Genomic DNA, 19,690 nt, shown 5'->3' with positions numbered 1-19,690 from the left:
GGTGGGCCCAACATGCGCCGCAGGCTGCCCAGGTTGGCAACCGCCGCCCCAGAAGGCCCAGAAGGGCAGCCCGCGCTGCCGATCGCGGTGAGATTCAAGTGAAATGCAGCACAAACAAAGAAGTCCTGACCAGAGCCACCAAGCCATCCCAGCCATCCCGAGCACAAAGCCGAGCCTCGGGCAAGCCATTGTGTCACTGTCTGTCTGCATGTGTTGAGTGGCAGGCCACGAGACTCACATGCTAATCATCCATCCTGCCATCCTCTCGTCAGCCACGGCTGTCAGGGCTGTCAGGGCTGTCAGGGCTGTCAGGGCAGAGTCAAGTGTGATATCCGTGCCGTCACGACGGCCATCGTGATATCCACCCACCACGGCACGCTGCCGTTACATGACAGCTTCTCTTACTCTGCTCTGCTGTCTTTGCTGCGGTACGATTCGTCTCGTTTCATCTGCACGCAACATGCCTTTCAACCTCCGATGGAACGCTGTGCCAGGCTGCCAGGCTGCCAGGCTGCCAGCACACCTTGCGCGAGCTTGTCCAGTTCAGATCATCAGATTGCTTCTCTTGCGCCCCCCCCCTCCGATCCACCCCCCACCCATGTCCCCGGAGCCCATCTCCCGACACCGCGTCAACCTCCGCGCTAGTTCAGGGGCAAAAAGAAGGGGATAAACCACGGCTGTGGGCGCAGGTGCCAGATGCTGATCTCATACCCGTCAACCGCACTTCGCGAACCAGACAGTCGCTCCATCCATCCATCGTGGCCTTCCTCTGCGCTTCTATTTTGGTACCAACTGCCCGCCACTTCTCATCTGGTCTCATTACCACAGCACACCACATGAATACGGGAGGGGCAGCATTCCTCCCCAATCCTGGCTTGCCTTTTGCACAAAGGTTGAAAACCGCCGACCCTTGCCCCCAGGCCAGCCAATCTGGGTCGTGTTCCTGTTATTCTCCGGGTTAGCAAGCCGAGAAAAAGGCACAGACCCGGAGAGGGAAAACGTCTGTGTGCAAATGCGGCTCTCGTGCCAAGGGGGGGGACGCGGCGGACAAGCCACGCCCTGCAGGTCCAACCCCTACTCACCCCAAGGACGCCTGCATCCGGATAAGGGCTTATTCTGGTCTACCGTCTATCTCGTTTTCCCGGCCTCACTACGTTGCATAAGACTATATCTGACGTTCGCTCTACAGTTCTAAGTTCAGCCTTGTCGCTTGGCGCTGCCTTGGCCCACGCGCTCAAACGCAAAAGAAGCCAGACACTGCAAGCGCGTATATGGCATTGAAAATGCTAATAACGCGTCTTCTGGCTAAACTTGCCCTGGAAAAACCTGCAAGTGTGATAGTCACCACAGAATCACGTTCCGTCGGCAAGCCACCCGCACTGCCGCACCACACACCACGGCCCAAGACAACACGCGGCAGCATTTCTTCGCACATACCTAGCTGGCCTAGCTGGGCCCCTAGGTACAATGTCCATGACCACCCCCAAGACAACGCGGCACGTAGATCCGGGTTCCGGATCGCAGAAGCCTCTAATGCAGCATCCTCGTTTGACCAGGCGAGTTGCGTGCGCGGGCGAGCTCTTCCGGTGCCACAACCTCTGGCCGCGGCTTCCCGCTGTCGGTTTCACAGTTTCAGCTGCTCACAAGGTGAATGGGTGACTGGCGAAGCTCATGTAAGTTGCCACGCCGGCTTATGCTGTATCACGGGACTTCTCCTTCTGTCCTGTTCTGCCAATATATCCCGGATGCTATAGGCCGAGAAGAAATTTTTCTTCCCCCTTGTCACCATTTAGCCTTTGCGCGAGGCTGAGGGCCCGCATCGTACTGCATGAGGCTCATATGCGACCTCGCAAGGGGACGCCGGAAAGTTTAATACTCGCACCGATGCGACGCTGCCCGACCCCTGGGCCCTCTCCAACAATTTTGTTTTGTTTCCTTTCCCTTCTTCGCAAGTGAGCAGGTGCTTGCTTGCCTTCCCGGGTCCCGCCTCCGGCTGTTGCTAGGCTCGGTCAAGCTGCAAGCTCACACATATGTTTCTGTTGCCACCCTTTTCCTTCTCCCTGTTTGGTGCGAAATTGGCTGCACGTGTTACGCAGCACCAGACCGCCATGGGGAACTTGTTGGTTGCAAGCCGACGCCACGAACCAGCGCCCGAGGACGTGTTTTCCCTGCCTATTTACATACGTACCATCCGCGACGATTTCCCCACACCCGTCACTCCTAACCAAAACCCCCAAGGCTGCGCAATCATCAGTACAACATAATTAACTGCCGGTGGCTCGGCTGCTGCCGTTCGCAGAAATTGTTCAGCAATTATCCTGGGGCGGACCCTACCCCCTTTCTACTGGAGGGCGCCAGGGGGGTACAGCTATAAATACTGCACCCGTGGGGAAGTGTGGACGGCGGACTGATCTAGACCGTCTTGTTGTCATCTCTCTATCTTCTGTCTCTTTCTACAGCCGTCCAGGTTCAAGGCACTAGACCGGGCTGTCGGGTCACCGCCAGCAGGCGTGTGCGCCCACGGGGACGTATTTATATCATCGTCGAGGCCGGCGCAGGGTCAGGGGTTGGACTCAGTCTCGGGCTTGAGTAACCTTTACAGTATCAATGAAGCCAGCTGGGTTCTGCCGTTCTGACAGACGCGACGCGTGACTCATGCCCGCCGCCCACGTGGGAGAGGCGAGTCTTGTCTCTACTTGTCGTGGGATGCCAAGAGGCAAGTTGGGGTTGTTGCTGCTCTTCTTCTCCAGCGGAGATCCGAATCAAAGCTTGTTTGATCGCTGCTTGTTTTGACTCTACCTCTCTCGAATCGTATCAGTGGGGAGCAAGACCTGGTACAGATCGACTGCGTCTCGTGCTAATTACCACATTTGTCGATAGCGCAGGTCATGGTGTTCACGTGCCTGTGATAAAGCTCAGTGACGAGAGTGGGAGGCGGGGCATATTGTTCACGGAGATTTCGCTTAGTGCCAAGTCATACGTGATCGCCGTGACACTTTGTCGCCGCATGTACCTCATACTCCGGGGTGTGAGCAGGCTTGAGATTATTCAGGACCTTTGCCCGTCTGGCTCACACGTTGAGGATGACCTGGGTGACTCCCTTTGATCCACGAGTCTGTCAGCAGACTGGTCGTGACTCAAGAGCTTCTAGTCATCTGGGCTTTGGTCGGAGGACCCCAGACTGCCCGAGTTATGCGTCTAAATCGTGGGTATCATCATCGTCCTCACAGGCCCCTTCATTCCTAACCAGGCCGTGATCCCCGATCATGACCCGGTATGCACACCAACCACCCCCCAAACCTCCTCCCTTTTCAAGCTCAGCCGGTCCCGACAGGGCCCGAGCCCCCGGGCCCATCCTTGGGCTTCGGCTTCGGCACCTTCTCGTAGGCATTCGGGCTGGGCTTCCTCTTCCTCCGCCCCTCGTCGCCCTTCCGACGGCCGCGACCGTGCTTGTGGCTGTGGCTGTGACCGCAGTCTTTGCCCACCTGGTCCCCGTCTGCGCGGCGCGAGGGCCCCTCGCCCGAATCGGAGTCTTCGTCGGATGATGACGAGCTGGAAGAGTCGGAGGAGGACTCATCGCTAGACTCGTCGACCGCCTTGGGCGCGTGGTAGATGCAGCATACTGTCTCGCCCGTCAGCAGTCAGGCAAAGCAAAAGAGTCTCCCCGTATGTAAGGAGAGGACGCCCGGGAGGGGGGGGAGTTGTTCCTCCTCTCACCCTTTGAGGACTTCTTCCCCATGCCCTCGTTGTCCACCACGCTCTCCGCCCACTGGACCCGGGGGCCCCGATCCCTCTGCGCGCCGCGCAACCGTAGGATTGGTGACTGTGTTTGTTGTTGCGTCTGGGTCTGTGCCGTTGTGCCCGGCCCCGCGGCCCTCATCGCCTGTGAAGGTGCGCCGGCGCCCACCCCGCCCCCGCCGCCCGAGGACTGTTGATCTGATGTGCCCTGGGCCATGGCGAACTGCGAGGGAAAGAAGTACGATCTTGCTGGCTGATACGTTCAGCGCGGCAGGCGCGGGCAGTTCGGTCTGGTGGTGGGTGGGCTGGTTCTGCGCCTCGTCCGTCCGCCCGAACACCAGTCGAGTGGTTTGGCGGGGGTACTACGTATGCGTCGAGTTCCGACCAAGGTGTTCCTGGCTTTTTCTTTGGCTTAGGTCAGGGGCTGGCGTTGTGGGTCGTCCGTAATCCGTAGGTGGTTGTGGTGACAGTTGCAGAGGCGGGCAGCTTTTTCGGAGTGGTTCGTCCTAATTACGTCGTGTGACCGGCCCATTGGTTTTGGGTGTGGTCTGCGCCGCTTTGTCAACCACTCACCAGTGAGGGGTGATACCAGGCCGCTCGGACGTTTTCTAAACTCCCCGCCCTGTCATCCCGCCCTCTCTAGGGCCGGCAGCTACCAGGTCCCTGGGCTAGTGGGGTAGCTCCCGGGACCTCACTTGGCTTGCTGAGTGAGACTGTGAGGCTCGTCATTGCTAGAGTGCTGGCGACTCAGTGGCGAGTCACATATATTGTCTCAGCGCGCTAGCAGAATTGCCAGGCTTGGTTCTTTCTTGTATTTCTTTACATCGGAGAGTGGTATATTGGCACGCTATATCGGATTTTCATAAATTCGCCATCACCTCTTTGCTTTTGAGCCTAGAATGCCACAGCAGAGCCCTCAGCAGAGCTGGCTTTTCCCATGTCCTTACCCCTTCTCTTTGCTCCAGTCATGCTCTTCCGCGGCCGTTTCTTACTGGTCTCGGCAGTCTTGCGGACCTTGTTATACAGCCACGAATTCAGGGGTGGTCGGCATCCGATGTAGCGTCCCTCTGGAGAAAAGACATCCACAACCGGCCAGTTGGGCTCCGACTCTCCCGATTCTGCGTTCCGAGGCTTCTCCTCTTCCACACATGGCTCCGACAAGTCCAGTTCCTGCAGGATTTCTTCCCCGCCCACCATTATGGACTTCTTGGAAGACGACTTGGAGGTCGTAGAGGGTGGAGGGGAGAACAGGTGCTTAGCCCGGACCTGTGCAGTGATCTCGACCCAGCCACACCCCTCGATGAGTATGTCAAGCGATAGCACACGATATGGGAGACGGTCAACCTTGAGTCCAACAGCGTCTTTCCTTGTGATCGGGCCAGCGCGTTTCTTGGTGACGTCCCACTGCAATTTGAACGACCCGGCGTGCCTGATTTTCTCCCCAGTTCCTGGGACAGATATGTTGGTAGCATTGATACCGGACGTCTGCTTTTGTATCTCGATTGCTTTTTCCGTTGCCGTCAGGTGTGGTTCTATTGGTGTAAACGCATAGGCAAGGAAGATGAGGTCCGGAGTGCGAGGTGTGATCCTGATGAAACCGCCAATTAGAAGCGACTGTCCGGGCTTGACGACATGCTGCTCGGGGCTTGCACGCGCCTTCATGACAAGCGAGGGCCGGTGCTCTTCTCTGACCCAGTTCTCCAGTTCGCTGCGCTCGAGCCCAGGCAGGTCGATGAGCTCGCCCTTCCCCCCGCCGAAGGGGACCCGAATAGGAGACGCGGTGGTCCCCGGCAACGCTGAAACGACCGGCATCCGAGGGAAATTCGTCTCTTCCTGTGGCGGTGGCAGCAAAGAATCATCGCCAAGTTCGTCAATGTCCGGTAGCTCTGGTAGCACAGCTTTCTTGACGTCTTGCTCGGGATCGATTGCTGGTGCAGGAGCGTTCTCGTCCCGAGGTTGTACAGCCACGGAGATGTCGTGCTTAGATTGTTTCCAGTCCATGCGGCCTTTTGGGAAAACGGCATCGAACAGCTGGCTCTTGCCGACGTTGACCTTCCCCACCATCCACCCGGCACCTCCTCGCTTCCAGATGTCCTCCTTGATCTCCTTGGTCCACCAGCTCCGCTTGGCACTCACGCACCTCACGTTGCCCAGCCTCACATGCCTCGAGGCACGCGGCAGCGCCTGTCGCAGGATTTCGACCAGGGTTGGCATGAGCCTGTCCACCTGCTCCTTCTTGGGCGCCAAGAGGTCGGACCTGGTTATGATGAAGCTCATCTCCGTCTTCTTGCCCTTGAAGAACTTGCCGGGTTGCGAGCGACGGTTCTTGGTGCGCAGCGGCATCAGGTCGAGCAGCTGGTGGATCTGAGGTAGGAGCGACATGGGGAAGTCGGCGGCGTCAAGAACGTGGTAGACATGGTTGTACTTATACGGTGACTCCTGGATGGTCTCGCGGATAGCCTCCATGGTGGGGTGGTAGATGGGGGTTCCGGTGTGGTGATGGATGAGGTTGTGGCAGCGGTCACAGAAGGGCACTTCAGGCGCCTCGCTGCTCTCAGGCCGAGGACGCTGTGGCAGTGAGACATTCGCGAGGCCGAGTTGCTCCAGTAGTTCACCACGGTTCTGCAGTGCGTCTTGGAGGACCGCATCTTCGCTGCTTGGACGCTGCTCGTCCTTCACGAGGCCCAAGTAAGTCCTGACGGCCCTCCTATCTATGTTGAAATATCCCGGCTGGTCTGGGACGGCCGTCTGTGAGAGAGCACCGCAGCCAGCACACTGCACTGGCAGTGTTCGGACTGGAGTGACATGACGGGGTCCGTCATCCGTGGTTGGCCGACTGGTCAAGTGCAGCCTTCTGGTCTGGCGCAGTGGCTGGAGTCGCTGCCCTCGGGCACCTGTTGTTGTTGTCGCATGGCCCGACCTATCCAAGGTTTGGCACCTAGCCGCGGCCGGACAAAGGTATAGTGGTAGAGTAGAGCCTGCTGAGCCACCGTGGTCGATGTTGACAAAGCCTCGGAGCAGTCGCGAGCACGAGATCTGCTTGGCTCCGGTTTTCATTGCGTCAACACATCACCGTCCGCACCGGCGCAAGGAGTGGAATAGATACGGTTTACCCGATCCTGGACACGGCGAAATAATTTAAGTGGTAATGCAGGCCTGGGAGACTTTTTCTGGGCCCCTGGGCTGCGATAAGACATGCCTGCCGCAAGATAAGCCTCCGACCGGGGTGCGCTGCCGCGGCGGCACGACGTATTCAATTGGGCCCTGGTCGCATTCGACGACATGAAATTTCGCCATCGACGACCAGGCCGAAGAGGTTGACACATGACGGCGGCGACGACGAACGCAGTCACACGGCGGCGCCCCAATACCAATCGCTTCTACTGTGCCCTCTGAGCCTCAGACAGGCTCGGCCCCGCCCCGCCCAAAATGTCGAGAATAGGGATGCGAATGAACAAGCTGAAATCTGTAAGCCCTGTCGCATGCCGAGCTCTTGCAGCCGATCATACAGACTGACACCTCCAACAGCAGGTAAATAGCTCCCAGACGACCACGTCACCAGCTCTCAGACCGTAAACGGTTGCCCTGTGGTACTAATCGCCATGCGACCTGCAGCTTGTCAGCGTGAGGAATGGGCCGGGAGCAGCGATACTTCCCTCGAACGTGACCAAGATACACATGGAGTTCGCACACGGCATAAAGGACGGGCACACGGGCCCCCGCAAATTCTGGAAGGAAAACCTGCCGCGGTTAAAGTACCACAACCCACAGGTACCGATGATCGTGAACCGGACGCACGACCAAACCGGCCCGGCGACGCTGAGCGTCTACATGAGCGGCGGCGAGGTGCCACAACAGCCAGCACAGATAGAAGGGCCCACGGGGCAGGCACCGAAGAGCGCAGTGGCAATCACAGACGCGTGGAAGACCATCGCCAGCTCGTCCAAGGGCACCGCGAGGGCGCCGCCCCCCGCCGAGGGGGAGACGGTGGTCACGATCAACATGAAAAACGTGCACCCGGGGGAGATACTGAAGCAGTTCCTCGACAAGACGGGCGCGACGCAGGTGGAGCCGACGCTTGAGGACATGGAGGAGATGGCGAGGCTGCTGGAGCTGCAGGAGCGCGCCGTGCACGACAAGTTGGTGCAGAAGAGGTACCGCGAAAAGATCCTGTCAGAGAAGAGGTTACTGGAGAGGGCAAGACAGGAGGCCGATGCGCTCAAGGCGGAGAATTAAAGGGCTGCGCTGGCTGTATTTGGGCCCCAAAAACGGCGAGGAGAATTGGGTGGTCCATGATACAATAGTTGTCGTGTAGTTAAGCGCACGCCTACGCGCTGGAATCAATAATGGCTCTCCATGCACATATGCATCGCTCCCCGTTCCTAGAAGGAGACGCATCCACTACTGTATCCTGTCTCGGACTGAATATTTCCAGAATCCTGGTCTGAGCGCTTAGAAAGCCCACCCTCAAGGGGGCTTCTTTTTATTCTAATGCAACCAGCTTTCAACTCGACTGTATCTCAACAGTCACATTGTGACAAATCCAGGGCCTGCTGTTTTCATTAAAAAAAACATGCAATCGCATCTGGGATAACGACTATGGCATGGAGGCAGACAATTGGATGTGAATCTGATTCTAGGCATTGCAGCAGTTCTGTCTATCTCGCCTGTTTTGTGTCCGTTTCCGTTTGACTCGAGGACAACTCATACCCAAAAAGTGTTCGCCCAATAATGCATTATGAACCCAGTACCATGGCACTTGTCAGGGCCAGTCCCCATCTCCTGTGATCCAAGAAAGTCGTATGAAAAACGCCAATTCCGATGCGTATGTGCCCGGCATTACTTCAGGCCAAAACCCTCGCTCTCATGCACAGAGTCCCACAACAGCTTCTCCAGCCTCTCCCTAGAATTATACCTCCATAGCTGCAGCGCATTAAAACAGGTTCTGGCGGTTGGGTATCTGCCACTGTCATCCCCAAGGCATGAGATTCTAATGGTCAGCGATGCAGCGCCCATCGCTGGGATGCGGTCGCTACCGGTGATGAATGCCAGCAGCCTCCTCTGGTCCCTGGGAGATGCGCGCTCGAACGACTCCCAGAACCACCTGAGCGTTGGCTCCGTCTGGTCCGGGCTGCCAGTTTTGTTTCCCCAGTTTTCATACTCCGCCGATACACGAAGGGACGTGATATCCAATGGCTCGTCAGAGCCGCGGACCAGTAGTTCGATCTCCTCTGGCCGAAAGAGGGAAAGTGCGTTGCCACCGCAGACTGTGAAAAAACCACGCTTGAAAGGCTCAAACTGACGGGTCACAGCGGCGTCGAGAAGGTACTTGACATACAAGTCAACATACTCACGGCGATTGGCATTGTTGACTGGCCGGTTGGCTCCACCGGGGCAGAGGGATACTCGCTCGGTGTAGCCGTACTTGTGCACGTCAATGACAAAGTCAAGGCAGAACGTAGGTTCGACGTCGCCATCGAAATCGAGCAGTTGACGCAGTCCCTTTGCAAGACGCGGGCGGAACTCTGCAAGGTCGTCCAGGGTATATGCCATAGCCGGCCTCGGCTGGGTCGAAAGACCTGGTGAGGGCGGTGGAGCAGCAGTCAAGAGCTTGCGGAAAGCAAATGGTGGGAATGCTACATCGAGAATGGTTGAGTTGTAGATTGCGAGGCCAAAGACCACACCCACAAGGAAGAACTGGTCTGACGTCTCGAATGAGTTAGGGTTGAAGTAGCAATACTGCGAGTCTTCGTCGTAGACGAACATCCCTGTGCCGCTTGTTAATGTGGCTCGTCGGAGCATCCAACAAAAAAAAAAAGGACTTTGAGCAGCATACCATGATCTGGGTTGAAGACTTCCCTGACAAGCAGCAGAAACCACTCCTTTTTCAAACCTCCCGCGTCGACTCCTTCTTCGCCCTCAAATACGATACGGAGACCCTTCTTGATATCTTCACCGCCGCCGCCAATAACTTCGCTTACGCCAGTCAGGCTGTCGTCGACAAGACAATCGCGTCTCACGTTTAGCGTCAAGTACTGTTCGACGTTTCTCCGACTTAATATGCTATCAAAGAAGGCGTCTCGCGCTTTGTTATGCATTTGTCGTTTGGCGTCATGCTCCAATATTTGTATCTTGGCGCCAATGCTGAGAAGGAAGGGGAATTGGCAGAACGAGAACTTGCTCCTTTTGCGCTCCCAGGCCTCGAAGTCCGCGACAAGATCCGAGTCGTCGAGCAAGGTGATGTAGAAATCACTCGTAGGCACGATCTGGCCCCTGGCTTGGACTTGGTCCTTAACGCTCGTGCTGTTCAAGACTTCCTCTTGTGAAGACGGGGTTCCTGCGATATGCCTTCTGTGATGTGCGTTGTTGTTTGCGGCAAAGAGAAGACCAATGAAACGAGCAGCAGCCTTGGTTTGCCAGTCGTCATGGTACACGATCTTGGGTTGCTCCTTAGGCTTCTTCGATCTGGACGGGCGTGGCTGTCCAACGGCAGCATGAAGGGTAGCTGGGGACCGTCCAGCAGACATGTTCGGAATCAGGCCGGCCGTCACGTCCACTTTGACCTCGTGCTTCTTCTCATTCTGTCGGATTAGCCTGTAAGCCAGGAATCCCCCAGCAAAGTCCTTCAACTGCACGAAGCGTGGCTCCGGCAGCCTCGCAAACCAAGAGACGAGGTGATTGTGGCAGTCAGCCGGTGTGTTAGATACGAGACCAAGTATGCGTTTGATGATGGGCGAATGCTGCCCAGAGACAGGCCCTGAACCGCGCAACGGCCCAGATGTGTATGGGCCATTGATTTGGCGATTGTGCGTATGTGATAGGCGCCCTGTGAAGTTATGGAAGGATGCATGCAGGAGTGGGTTGAACGCTATGATGAGCAGGAAGCGCAGGTCTTCAGGGCTATTGAGCGGTCTTCCGGGTCTTTTAAGGATGTTCTCCGTGACTTTGAGGAGTGTCTTTCGCAGATGCTCCTGTGCTTCAAGAATGGTTTCCTCGATCTGCTTCAGTTCCGGCTCTGTGGGTTCATCAAACACAAAAGTCTGCGCGAGGCCGTCGTAAACATCTGCCCAACGCTCCCCAGCGTTTATAATGCTGTGGTACCAATTGTCCACCTCTCCCCAGTCGATGTTCGGGCTCCTGCTTGTAACAGTCGAGTCTTCGTCACTTCGATATGAGGGTGTCCTGTTGGGGGCCGCTTTCTCCTTGCGGCCAGTCCACCACGAGCCATTCTCGGCAAAATCCCCGACCATCAACAGTTTGGCGTCAAGTTCGGTTATAGAATGCTCCTGTGGTGGAACTTCCTTCGGGGGCTCCGAGGGTCGTCTTCTAGACGGCTGCGGAGCCCGGCGGTTGAAATTGCGCGGCTGCCGCAGCATAAAGGACGAGTTGATGCAGGTCAGAGGTGGCGAGAAACAGCTGACGAGATAGTCCTCCAGGGGCCTGAAGAGCCGCTTCCCGTCCGGATCCGCACATCTGCCATTCTGCTCGATCGAAAGCCTCCCGAGATCCCCCAACTCCGGTCTCGTCTCTGGGTATGATGAAGAGTAGGACCTTTGCGAAAACATCGCCGGTCGAGAGAAATTCACGTGGGCACTTCGGTCCTCAGCACTCCCATGAGCTGGATCCGATACGCCAGCCTTTGGCGCAATCACCTCGTCCCTGCCAAAATTTTGACGCCCAACGACTGGCGCATCGATTTTGTCCGCGGCTCTGAAAGTTCTGTACATTTCCAAAGGGCGGCTGCCATCTCTGGAGTCTGCCGACGTGCGCCGAGCTGCCAGCGCCACAACCAAGTAGTTTTTGAGGCAGTCCCTCACGAGTCGCTTTGTGCCTTCAAGTGATATTGGCGCTAGGAGCCATGTTTTAGAGCCATTGAAGCCATTTAAGTCACGGAGTATGCACTCACACTTCAAGCTGGGAGTGGCGTCCTCGGACGCGCGTCTGTAGCCTGGGGCATGGTTGTTCGCGTCGACCACACTGTTAATATCGAAGAGGTCGTTGATGGTCATGCAAAGGGTGCACTTGAAGACCTTGAGCCCCTTAGGCCATCTCGACATGGCACCACATGTCATACAGTAACCCGATGCGAAATCCTTATCGCTGGTGGGCCTACCATTTACCTTTGACGGCCCCGCAGGCTGCGCAGGCCTTTTCTGCTTGGAGCCAGGTCCCAAACCCAGCATCTCGGCATCAGAGTCCGAGTCCGAGTCGAAATCGTCGGGGACCGGGTTCTTTGAGGCCATTTTCCTCCTGGAGGAAAACAAAGACGGGAAGGGATGGCTCATGGAGCGGCCATGGCTCGATGGCCTTGGGTTGGGGGCGGCGCGATGGTCAGCAGGAAGGGTGGGTATCAGATCTGGGGGGACCTGCGAAGCATCCACGAGGTTTGGGTCGCTGGGTCGTGATGGTCCTGGGACGGGCCTACGAGCCGGAGGTCTAGATAGCTGCTTGCGGACATCGTCTTGTTCCGGGCGAGGCAGGGGAGGCAGGGGAGGCTCCCGCGAGGGCGGAAGCGGGAGAGGGTCGTTGAGTCGGGAGGGCCAGGGCGCCATGTTCGAGTTGGTGAGAGCGAGGGGGCGGACGTGGTGAAAGGGGGTATCTTGTGAGGCTTGGCATGGCACTGGCTGGGTTTTGAACGAGCAAGACAGGCCCGACGAGCATCTAGAGAGCCAAGCTGCCGAAGTGCGGTGGGTAGCAGCTTCCAATGTGTCGGCGGCCACAAGCAAGTTACCAGAATGACGTCGCAGATGATCGGCCTGTCACAAGGACCCGGCGTGGGTGACACGGCACTCGAGTTGAGACGCGAAGAGCCCACTACTCCGTACAGCACACACAGTACAGCCCTCCAAGTGGGACGGGCCGATCGGGACGGCGGCAAAGGAACGGGGTCGTGCGTGTGCGTGTGTGCGTTTGTGTGTGAGAGAGAGAGGTCATGTATGAGCAGGAGCAGGAGGAGGAGCAGGAACAGGACCCGGGGCGGAGCAGAGCAGAGCAGAGCGAGGCAGACAAAGCGAAGCGAAAGCGAAGCGAAGGAGAACAAGCCAGGGCGTCAACGACAGTTGTTGCTGTGCAGTTGCTGGGCACAGATATATCTCGGTCCGTTCAGGGGGGCTTGGGAGCCGAGGGCGCTGAAGACGGGGGCAGAGAACGCCAGGCCCGAAGCCAGCCCTGCGTCGTGGTCCGTCTCGAGGACGGCGCTTAAACGAGTGACGAGGATGTGCGTGTGAATGTGTGTGTGTGTGTGTTTTCATGTACAGCCAGCCTGGCTTGCTTCGCACTGGTCCAGAGACCTGACCTGTGGTCGTCGACGTTGGGATGGGTTGCAGGAGACAAACGAGGCAAGCCAGACAGACAGCCAGCAACGCTAAGGCTGGAGTGTCGTTGGAGTGCTATTACTGGCAGGCGCCAGAGGCATGGCCAGTGGCCAGTGGCCAGTGGTACGGACTACGTGGTACCTGCCTTGAAACAAAGGGTCTCGTACCGAAATGCCGAGCTGCCCTGTACTGTAGTAGCGCAGCCACCCCCATGCTCCCTTGTTCGGTAAGCCTGCAGATCCCCAATGTGCGCTAGCCATGTCTGGATGGGCCCCAGATCGCCGGGTTGTCAAATGCCAGGGCCAGGGACTCTGCTGCAGTACTACAACCCCTCCACCCAACTAGGGCGTGTTTAATGAGATGCATGTGTCTGGTGCATATTTATCGTTCACAACAAGTTCCTGCGTCGAAATTGCATTATTTTACTTCACGAGCCTCTCCTGGCGTGCAGTGGAGATGGGCACAACATCCTCCCTTCCTCTCGACTCTGCTGTCCCCGTCCAAGTGGCTGGCTGTTTACCATACGGGCTCGACATGTTAAGGGCAGCTGTCTCGGAAAAATGAGAGTTGGCCCCCCCCCTATAAAATGCCCTCTATTCCTCGGCTAAACCAAAACTTTACTAGTAGAATAGAAAACCCAATATTTTTATTAAAACACCTATATTAACCTTATTAATGCTAGCAATAAGTTGTTTTTATTACCTAATTAAATAAAAGTAATATTATATTAATTTTATATAATTAATTTAAGCTTAGCTTATAAAAATATATATAATTTATTTGCCCTAATATAAAATAATATTAGCCTAATTAATATTATAAATAATATATTTTAATTAATTTATTAAATTTAAACTATTTAATATTTATTATATAAAATTTACTTAAAAGTTAAATTATATAGTTTATTAATAAAAATATTATATTATTTAAATAATTATATATTTAAAAGCTAATTATTAAAATAATTAAAATTTAACAAATTACTTAAAAATGCTTATAAATACCTTTAAAAATTATTTAAAATAAGGCTATTATAGTAAATTAAATAATTTAAAAGATATAAAAATATTATTAAAATTAATAATAAAAAAATATATTTAATAATAAAAAAGGAGGCTTTAAAAGATGCTAATAATAAAACCTTTTACTAATAAGGCAGGGTTTTAGCAAATAATAATAATAATAATATTAAGTATTTTAAAATTATTTAATTAATTTTTAATATAAATATATTTAAATAAATTAGCTCTAATTTTATTTATTAAAATTTATAACCTAAAAGCTAATATTATTTTTATTATATAACTTAAAAACAAATTATTATATTAAAGAAAAAAATAAAAATTAAAGAATTTAAGGCCTTTTATTAAATTATATTAATTTATTTAAAATTTAATTAAAAAAATATAAAAATTATTTAAATATAATTATTAAATTAAAAACATTTTTATTAAAGCTAATTAGCTTATAAATTAAAAATTTTAACTTTATAATTAAAAATTATAAAAAATATTAATAAAAGATTAAAATATTTAATTATAATAATATTATAAATATACTTTTAAATTTTAAAAATTTTTTTTTAATTTTATATAATTATAAAATTATATTATTAATATAAAAGTTATAAATATTTATATTATAAAATAATTATTTAATTAAATATTTATTAATTAAAATTTTTAGCTATTATTAGCTATTTAATAAATAGCTGCCTTAAAAATAGTTTATTAGTAATTAGGTAAATAATAAACCTAAATATATTTAATAAAAATTTAAACCTTAAAACTCCTTAATTTATATTAATAACTATTAAATAAAAGATTAAAATAAAAATAAAAGTAAATTTTATATAAAAAAATATAAATAATTAATAAAAATATAATTATATTTTTAAATAATTATTATAAAGCTAATTATTATTATTAAAATAAAGGGAATTTTATAATAATAATATTTTATTAGGTAAAATAATATATATATTAATTTATTTAATAGGAACTTAAAGAACTAGTTTAATATAATTATAATAAATAATATTATAATTAAATACCTATTAAAAGTTTTTAATTATTAAATAACTTAAATAAAGTTTAATAAAAAAGTTTAATAATAATAAAATTAGTTTTATTCTTTTAAAAAAATAATAAAAGTAAAAATAAAAAAATAGTATTAATATAATTATTAATTTATTATTTAATATTAATTTATTTAAAATTAAATATAGCCAAGTAGCTTTAATAGGGCTATTATTATTATTATTATTATTAGCTTTTTTATAGGTTTAATAAAGCTTTATTATTATTAATAGTAATAATAATAGCGCCTAAAAGCCTATTATAAAAATAAAAGTTATTAATTATTCTTTTATTATTACTATTATAAATAAAAGGAATAAAATAGTTTTATATTAAAAGTTTATTATAAAAGTACTTTAAAAATATTTTAAAATTTATTAAAAGAGTTTAATTTAAATAATTTATAAAAATTATAAGGTATAAAAAGCTTAACCTTTATAGGCTTTATAAAAAAAAAGATATTTAATTTAATAAATATAATTTAGGGGCTATTTTATTAATTAAAATATTAATTAAGCTATATTTAAAAGAAAAAAGAACTTTACTAGTTTTTAATAATAATAATAATAAAAAACTTATTATTATAGTAAGGGCTATTAAATAGCTATTTAATAAATTATTAAATAAATATTAAAAATATATATTTTATAAAATCTATAAAGGTTGCCTAATTAATTAATTAGCTTTATTTAATATTAGGCCTTATAATTAGGTTAGCTATTTAATAAAAAGGTTAAAAGCCTATTAAAATGGTTTTTTATATTTAATAAGGTAAAAAAGTTATATAATAAATTTTAAAGAATTTTTTAAATAAAAAAAATAGTAATTAGGCGCGTAAAAAAATATAATTAGTAATAAAAAGTAATTAAAGAAAAAAAAGTTGGTTATTTTAAGCAAATAAAATAGATTAAATACCTAATATTAGGTAATTAATTAATTAAATAAATTTGCTTATAGCTAATTTATTTACCTTAATTTTAATTGCTAATTTAATTATTTAACTTATAAATAATACTTTTTATTTATATAATTATATTTAATTAAAATTTTATTAATTTTAATTTTATAACTTTTAATTAATATTATTATATTTACTTTATTTTATATTTTTTAATATTTATATATAATAAAAATATTTTAAATAACCTTAGCTTTAAATTTAACCTTTTAGGTATAAAAATAAAATTAAATAAAATTCTATTTAAATTATAATTTAATAACTTATATTAGTATTAATAATATAAATAATACTTTAAGTTACTAAAATATATTTTAATAAAATTAAAATTAAAAAATATAAAAGTAAATATTTATATTTTATACTTTTATATTTATTACCTTAATTATTTTATATTATAATATTATAAAGTATTATTTATTATAAAAATTAATTTTAAGCTTAAATATAAATTTATTTTTAATAAAATGTTCTTTATTAACTATTATAAAAGTACTTTTTATTATATAACCCTTATATATTATAATAATAAATAAGCTATTAAATATAATTATAAGGAAAATATAAAAGCAAGCCCTTATTTAAAGAAACTTTTAACTTATAAAATATACCTAATAGGTATTTAATTTATCTTTTATACTATTTTATTTATTAAAATTAAACTTATTAATAAAAATAAATATTTTTATTATATAGCCTGGCTAATATACTTATTAAAAGTAATAGTTATAAAACTCTTTATTATACTAGTAGGCTAGTATATATATTTATTTATTACTTTATGCGTAAATTTTAAAAGTATTATTTATTATTTTTATAATAATATTAATTTAAAATTATTTGGCAAAAAGTATTATATTTTATTAAAATATAGGTTTAACTTATTAAATAAAAGATTTTTAACTTTTAGCTTATATAACTTATATATTAATTAAATTTTATAAATTTATTATAAAAATAAACTAATAAACCTTTAAAGTTTATTATTTTAATTTAATTATATTTAATAGTAATAATAATAATATATTTAGGGTAATTATATAGGTGGTAGTAATTCTTTAATAATATTTTTAAATTATAATATAGCTAATTTGAAATTTAGTTTATAGCTACTTATTTAATAGGAATAAATTAAAATATAAATAAAACTTTAATTATTAAAGTTTATAATTTAATAGATAATAGCTTGCTATTATTAGCCTTTTTTTTTTCTTTTTTGGGGTATAGGTGGCATTAGATATAATATTTTATTGAAAATATTGGATTTTTTGCCCTATTAGCAAAGTTTTGGTTTAGCCAAGGAATAGGGGGCATTTTGCAGGGGGGGGGCCAACTCTCGTTTTTCCAAGACAGAGGATGTCTCACATATTTCCCGATGCCCTGGTCAAGACGGGTGGGGTTACCACCTCTGCTTGGACACCCAACTCCGAGGTGCAATACTACGTTCACGCTTTGAAGGGGAGAGAGGCCATGGGCAAACCCGTGAGACAATTCAGCCTACCTACGTAGCTACCTAGGAAGGGTTTCCCCCCACCCATCTTTTAGGTGTCGACAGACTAAAGCTGCTATAACGCGGTAGAAGAGGGCCTATCCTGCCTGGTACTTGACTCCGTTCGCCTGCATCTGTTATGCTTCGGGTCCACAGGTCTTCTCAACGCATCACCGAGAGCCTGCCAGCCATTCCAGAGCAGTAACAGCATCCTGCTGTCCGGAACACGGCTAGAACAAATACAATGCCGTTTTGCCCATCCATCAGCAGCCTCGTCGTGATGAGTGACAGTAGGCTCATCCTATGCTAAACCCCATTTTCCTGTCAACTGGTAGCCCGGCCCGGCCATGTTCAAGACATAAATTCTGTGCGAGATAGCTTCTCAAATAACCAAGTAAGTGAGCACCAAACCCGATATGATCTGAATCGGTATCGAGAAAGTCGATAAAAGGGCTTAGAGGCGATATCTACCAATACATATGTAGAACATGGGCTATAGCAACATACACAATTCCAAATAGGACGCAAACCTTGGTAGGACGTCCAGTTTCTGAAGATGATAGATAGGATAGGATATAGACACCTAGGTAGTATTGCTGATATGAACTCAATGAAGCAAGCGACATCTTGCGATTGTCCAGAAAACGCTCACCTAACCCCACACAACTGACACAAGTCACTCAACGCAGCGGTTTGATCCTCGTGTTTGAGATCCGACGACCGCAACTCGGAATGGCTAGCCCGTGAGGAACGACGCAAAGCTGTCTTTGGCCTCGAACTCGGAGTTGATATACTTCAAGGTGTCATTCATCCACGAGTCCTTCTCCGTACCCTTGCCCAAGAGCCTCAGCTTCTGGCCCGGCGAGACCTTCTTCCCGGGCTGGAAAGTGATGCCCAGTGTGCTGTCAAAGTCGCCCCTCACTATATTCAGCTGGCCCTTTTCCTCAGCGACAACCTGACCGTCGCCGTCGACAATGTCAAACATGCTAACGCCATGGTCGATCTCAAGCGGGCTAGGGTTGTAGACCTTCATGATGTTCTTGTCGGCCGTGGTGTCGACGAGGCTGATTCGGGGCCCCTTCATGCCCTTGATTACCAGCCTCTTCTTGTACGTCACGTTGCTCTTGAGCGGCCAGCCCATGACCTTGGCCGTGATGTGGCAGTCGCCGTTGTCCAGCACCAGCACGAGCTCCTCGTCCAGCATCAGCGCCTTGACGAACGCCCGGAACGACTCCTGGTTCGTGATTTTGACCTCCTGCTCCTGCACGATCACGTCTGTGCCGCCCGACTTCGTGTTCACCTCAGGAAGCTGAAGCTTCCCCCACGGCTGGTCGTTGAAGACCATGTCGACGACCATAGGCGACATCGTTGCGCCCATAGGCCCGGTGCCTGTTACACGGTTGACAAGGGACATTGTGAGGGTGCTGTCGGTGAGATGGTCAGCAGCCGTGCAATTCACAAGCTGGTTTGGGTCGTTCAAAGGCAGCTCCTTGAGGGCTGTGTTTGAGAGTGGGAAAACGTACTCTGGTGTGGCATTGGTAATCTTGATGTGCTCAACCGTCACCACGGACCGGTTCAGGATCAAGTTCACTATTGAATCCATTTTGTGCTGCTTTCTTAGGACGGAATGTACTTCGGCGATAAGGAAGTGCTTGTAGGTCTGGAGAAAAAGTTGGCGGGTTATAGGTACTAAGTGGTAGCCTGAGAAATCTAGCGAGCTTGAATAGGGAAGATGTGTATGATCGTCACGATTCTAGGGAGGACACAAGCTCGGTCTTATATCTGGACCTTGTGAGCTGGCCACGGTTTTGAGACGACAGCTCGCTAGCCATTACCTCATTCTCCCAGATCTGCCTGCCTGCATTTTATGCTGAGGAAGGGGAAAGTGCATCACATGTGGTTACATGGGTGTGATGAGGGTGCAGTGCAGCTGGACAGGGAACGCTCCCCACAGACATGTGCTCCGTAGCCAGGCCTGCTGCCTCGGTCCGGATGGATTGACGGGGTCTTGGCTTGTTGGAGCAGGCGGCTGCTCATGAAGATAGAATAGCATTAACGACGCAACGGGCGCCTGCAGGGATGTTGGGGCTGGGGGTAGAAGCTACCCCAG

The 19,690-nt window shown here is 48.0% G+C and overlaps 4 protein-coding genes across 4 annotated transcripts; all 4 read right to left on the bottom strand.

Moving 5' to 3' along the window:
* Positions 1-3,317: 3,317 nt before the first annotated feature.
* Positions 3,318-3,955, bottom strand: KVR01_009738 (type 1 protein phosphatase-activating protein YPI1; the record flags this gene model as incomplete). Its single annotated transcript, XM_044789852.1, has 2 exons — positions 3,318-3,622; positions 3,718-3,955. 2 exons carry the CDS (start codon positions 3,953-3,955, stop codon positions 3,318-3,320), a joined length of 543 nt encoding a protein of 180 aa, XP_044640986.1.
* A 677-nt stretch (positions 3,956-4,632) lies between these two features.
* KVR01_009842 (uncharacterized protein) lies at positions 4,633-6,795 on the bottom strand (the record flags this gene model as incomplete). Its single annotated transcript, XM_044792841.1, has 1 exon — positions 4,633-6,795. The coding sequence occupies one exon, from the start codon at positions 6,793-6,795 to the stop codon at positions 4,633-4,635; it is 2,163 nt and encodes a 720-aa protein (XP_044641090.1).
* Positions 6,796-8,361: 1,566 nt separating this feature from the next.
* Positions 8,362-13,171, bottom strand: KVR01_009893 (uncharacterized protein). Its single transcript, XM_044794471.1, has 3 exons — positions 11,645-13,171; positions 9,575-11,587; positions 8,362-9,506 (listed from the first exon to the last, which is right to left on the bottom strand). The coding sequence occupies exons 1-3, from the start codon at positions 12,288-12,290 to the stop codon at positions 8,578-8,580; spliced, it is 3,588 nt and encodes a 1,195-aa protein (XP_044641141.1). The 5' UTR covers positions 12,291-13,171; the 3' UTR covers positions 8,362-8,577.
* A 4,956-nt stretch (positions 13,172-18,127) lies between these two features.
* Positions 18,128-19,183, bottom strand: KVR01_010128 (uncharacterized protein; the record flags this gene model as incomplete). The annotated part of the gene is made up of 2 exons (XM_044784665.1): positions 18,128-19,004; positions 19,104-19,183. 2 exons carry the CDS (start codon positions 19,181-19,183, stop codon positions 18,317-18,319), a joined length of 768 nt encoding a protein of 255 aa, XP_044641376.1. The 3' UTR covers positions 18,128-18,316.
* Between the last annotated feature and the right edge of the window lie 507 nt (positions 19,184-19,690).

The sequence above is a fragment of the Diaporthe batatas genome, assembly GCF_019321695.1.
Source record: "Diaporthe batatas strain CRI 302-4 chromosome Unknown Contig00012, whole genome shotgun sequence".
Classification (NCBI taxonomy): Eukaryota; Fungi; Ascomycota; class Sordariomycetes; order Diaporthales; family Diaporthaceae; genus Diaporthe; species Diaporthe batatas.
Note: the sequence above shows the minus strand (reverse complement) of the source record. Positions and strands in the feature narration are given on the sequence as shown.

Coding starts and splice junctions, on each gene's coding strand:
- KVR01_009893 (XM_044794471.1), bottom strand. CDS start 12,290: ATGGCGCCCTGGCCCTCCCGACTCAACGACCCTCTCCCGCTTCCGCCC. Junction 11,588..11,644: donor CGCCACTCCCAGCTTGAAGT/GTGAGTGCATAC, acceptor CATGGCTCCTAG/CGCCAATATCACTTGAAGGC. Junction 9,507..9,574: donor AGTCTTCAACCCAGATCATG/GTATGCTGCTCA, acceptor CAAGCGGCACAG/GGATGTTCGTCTACGACGAA.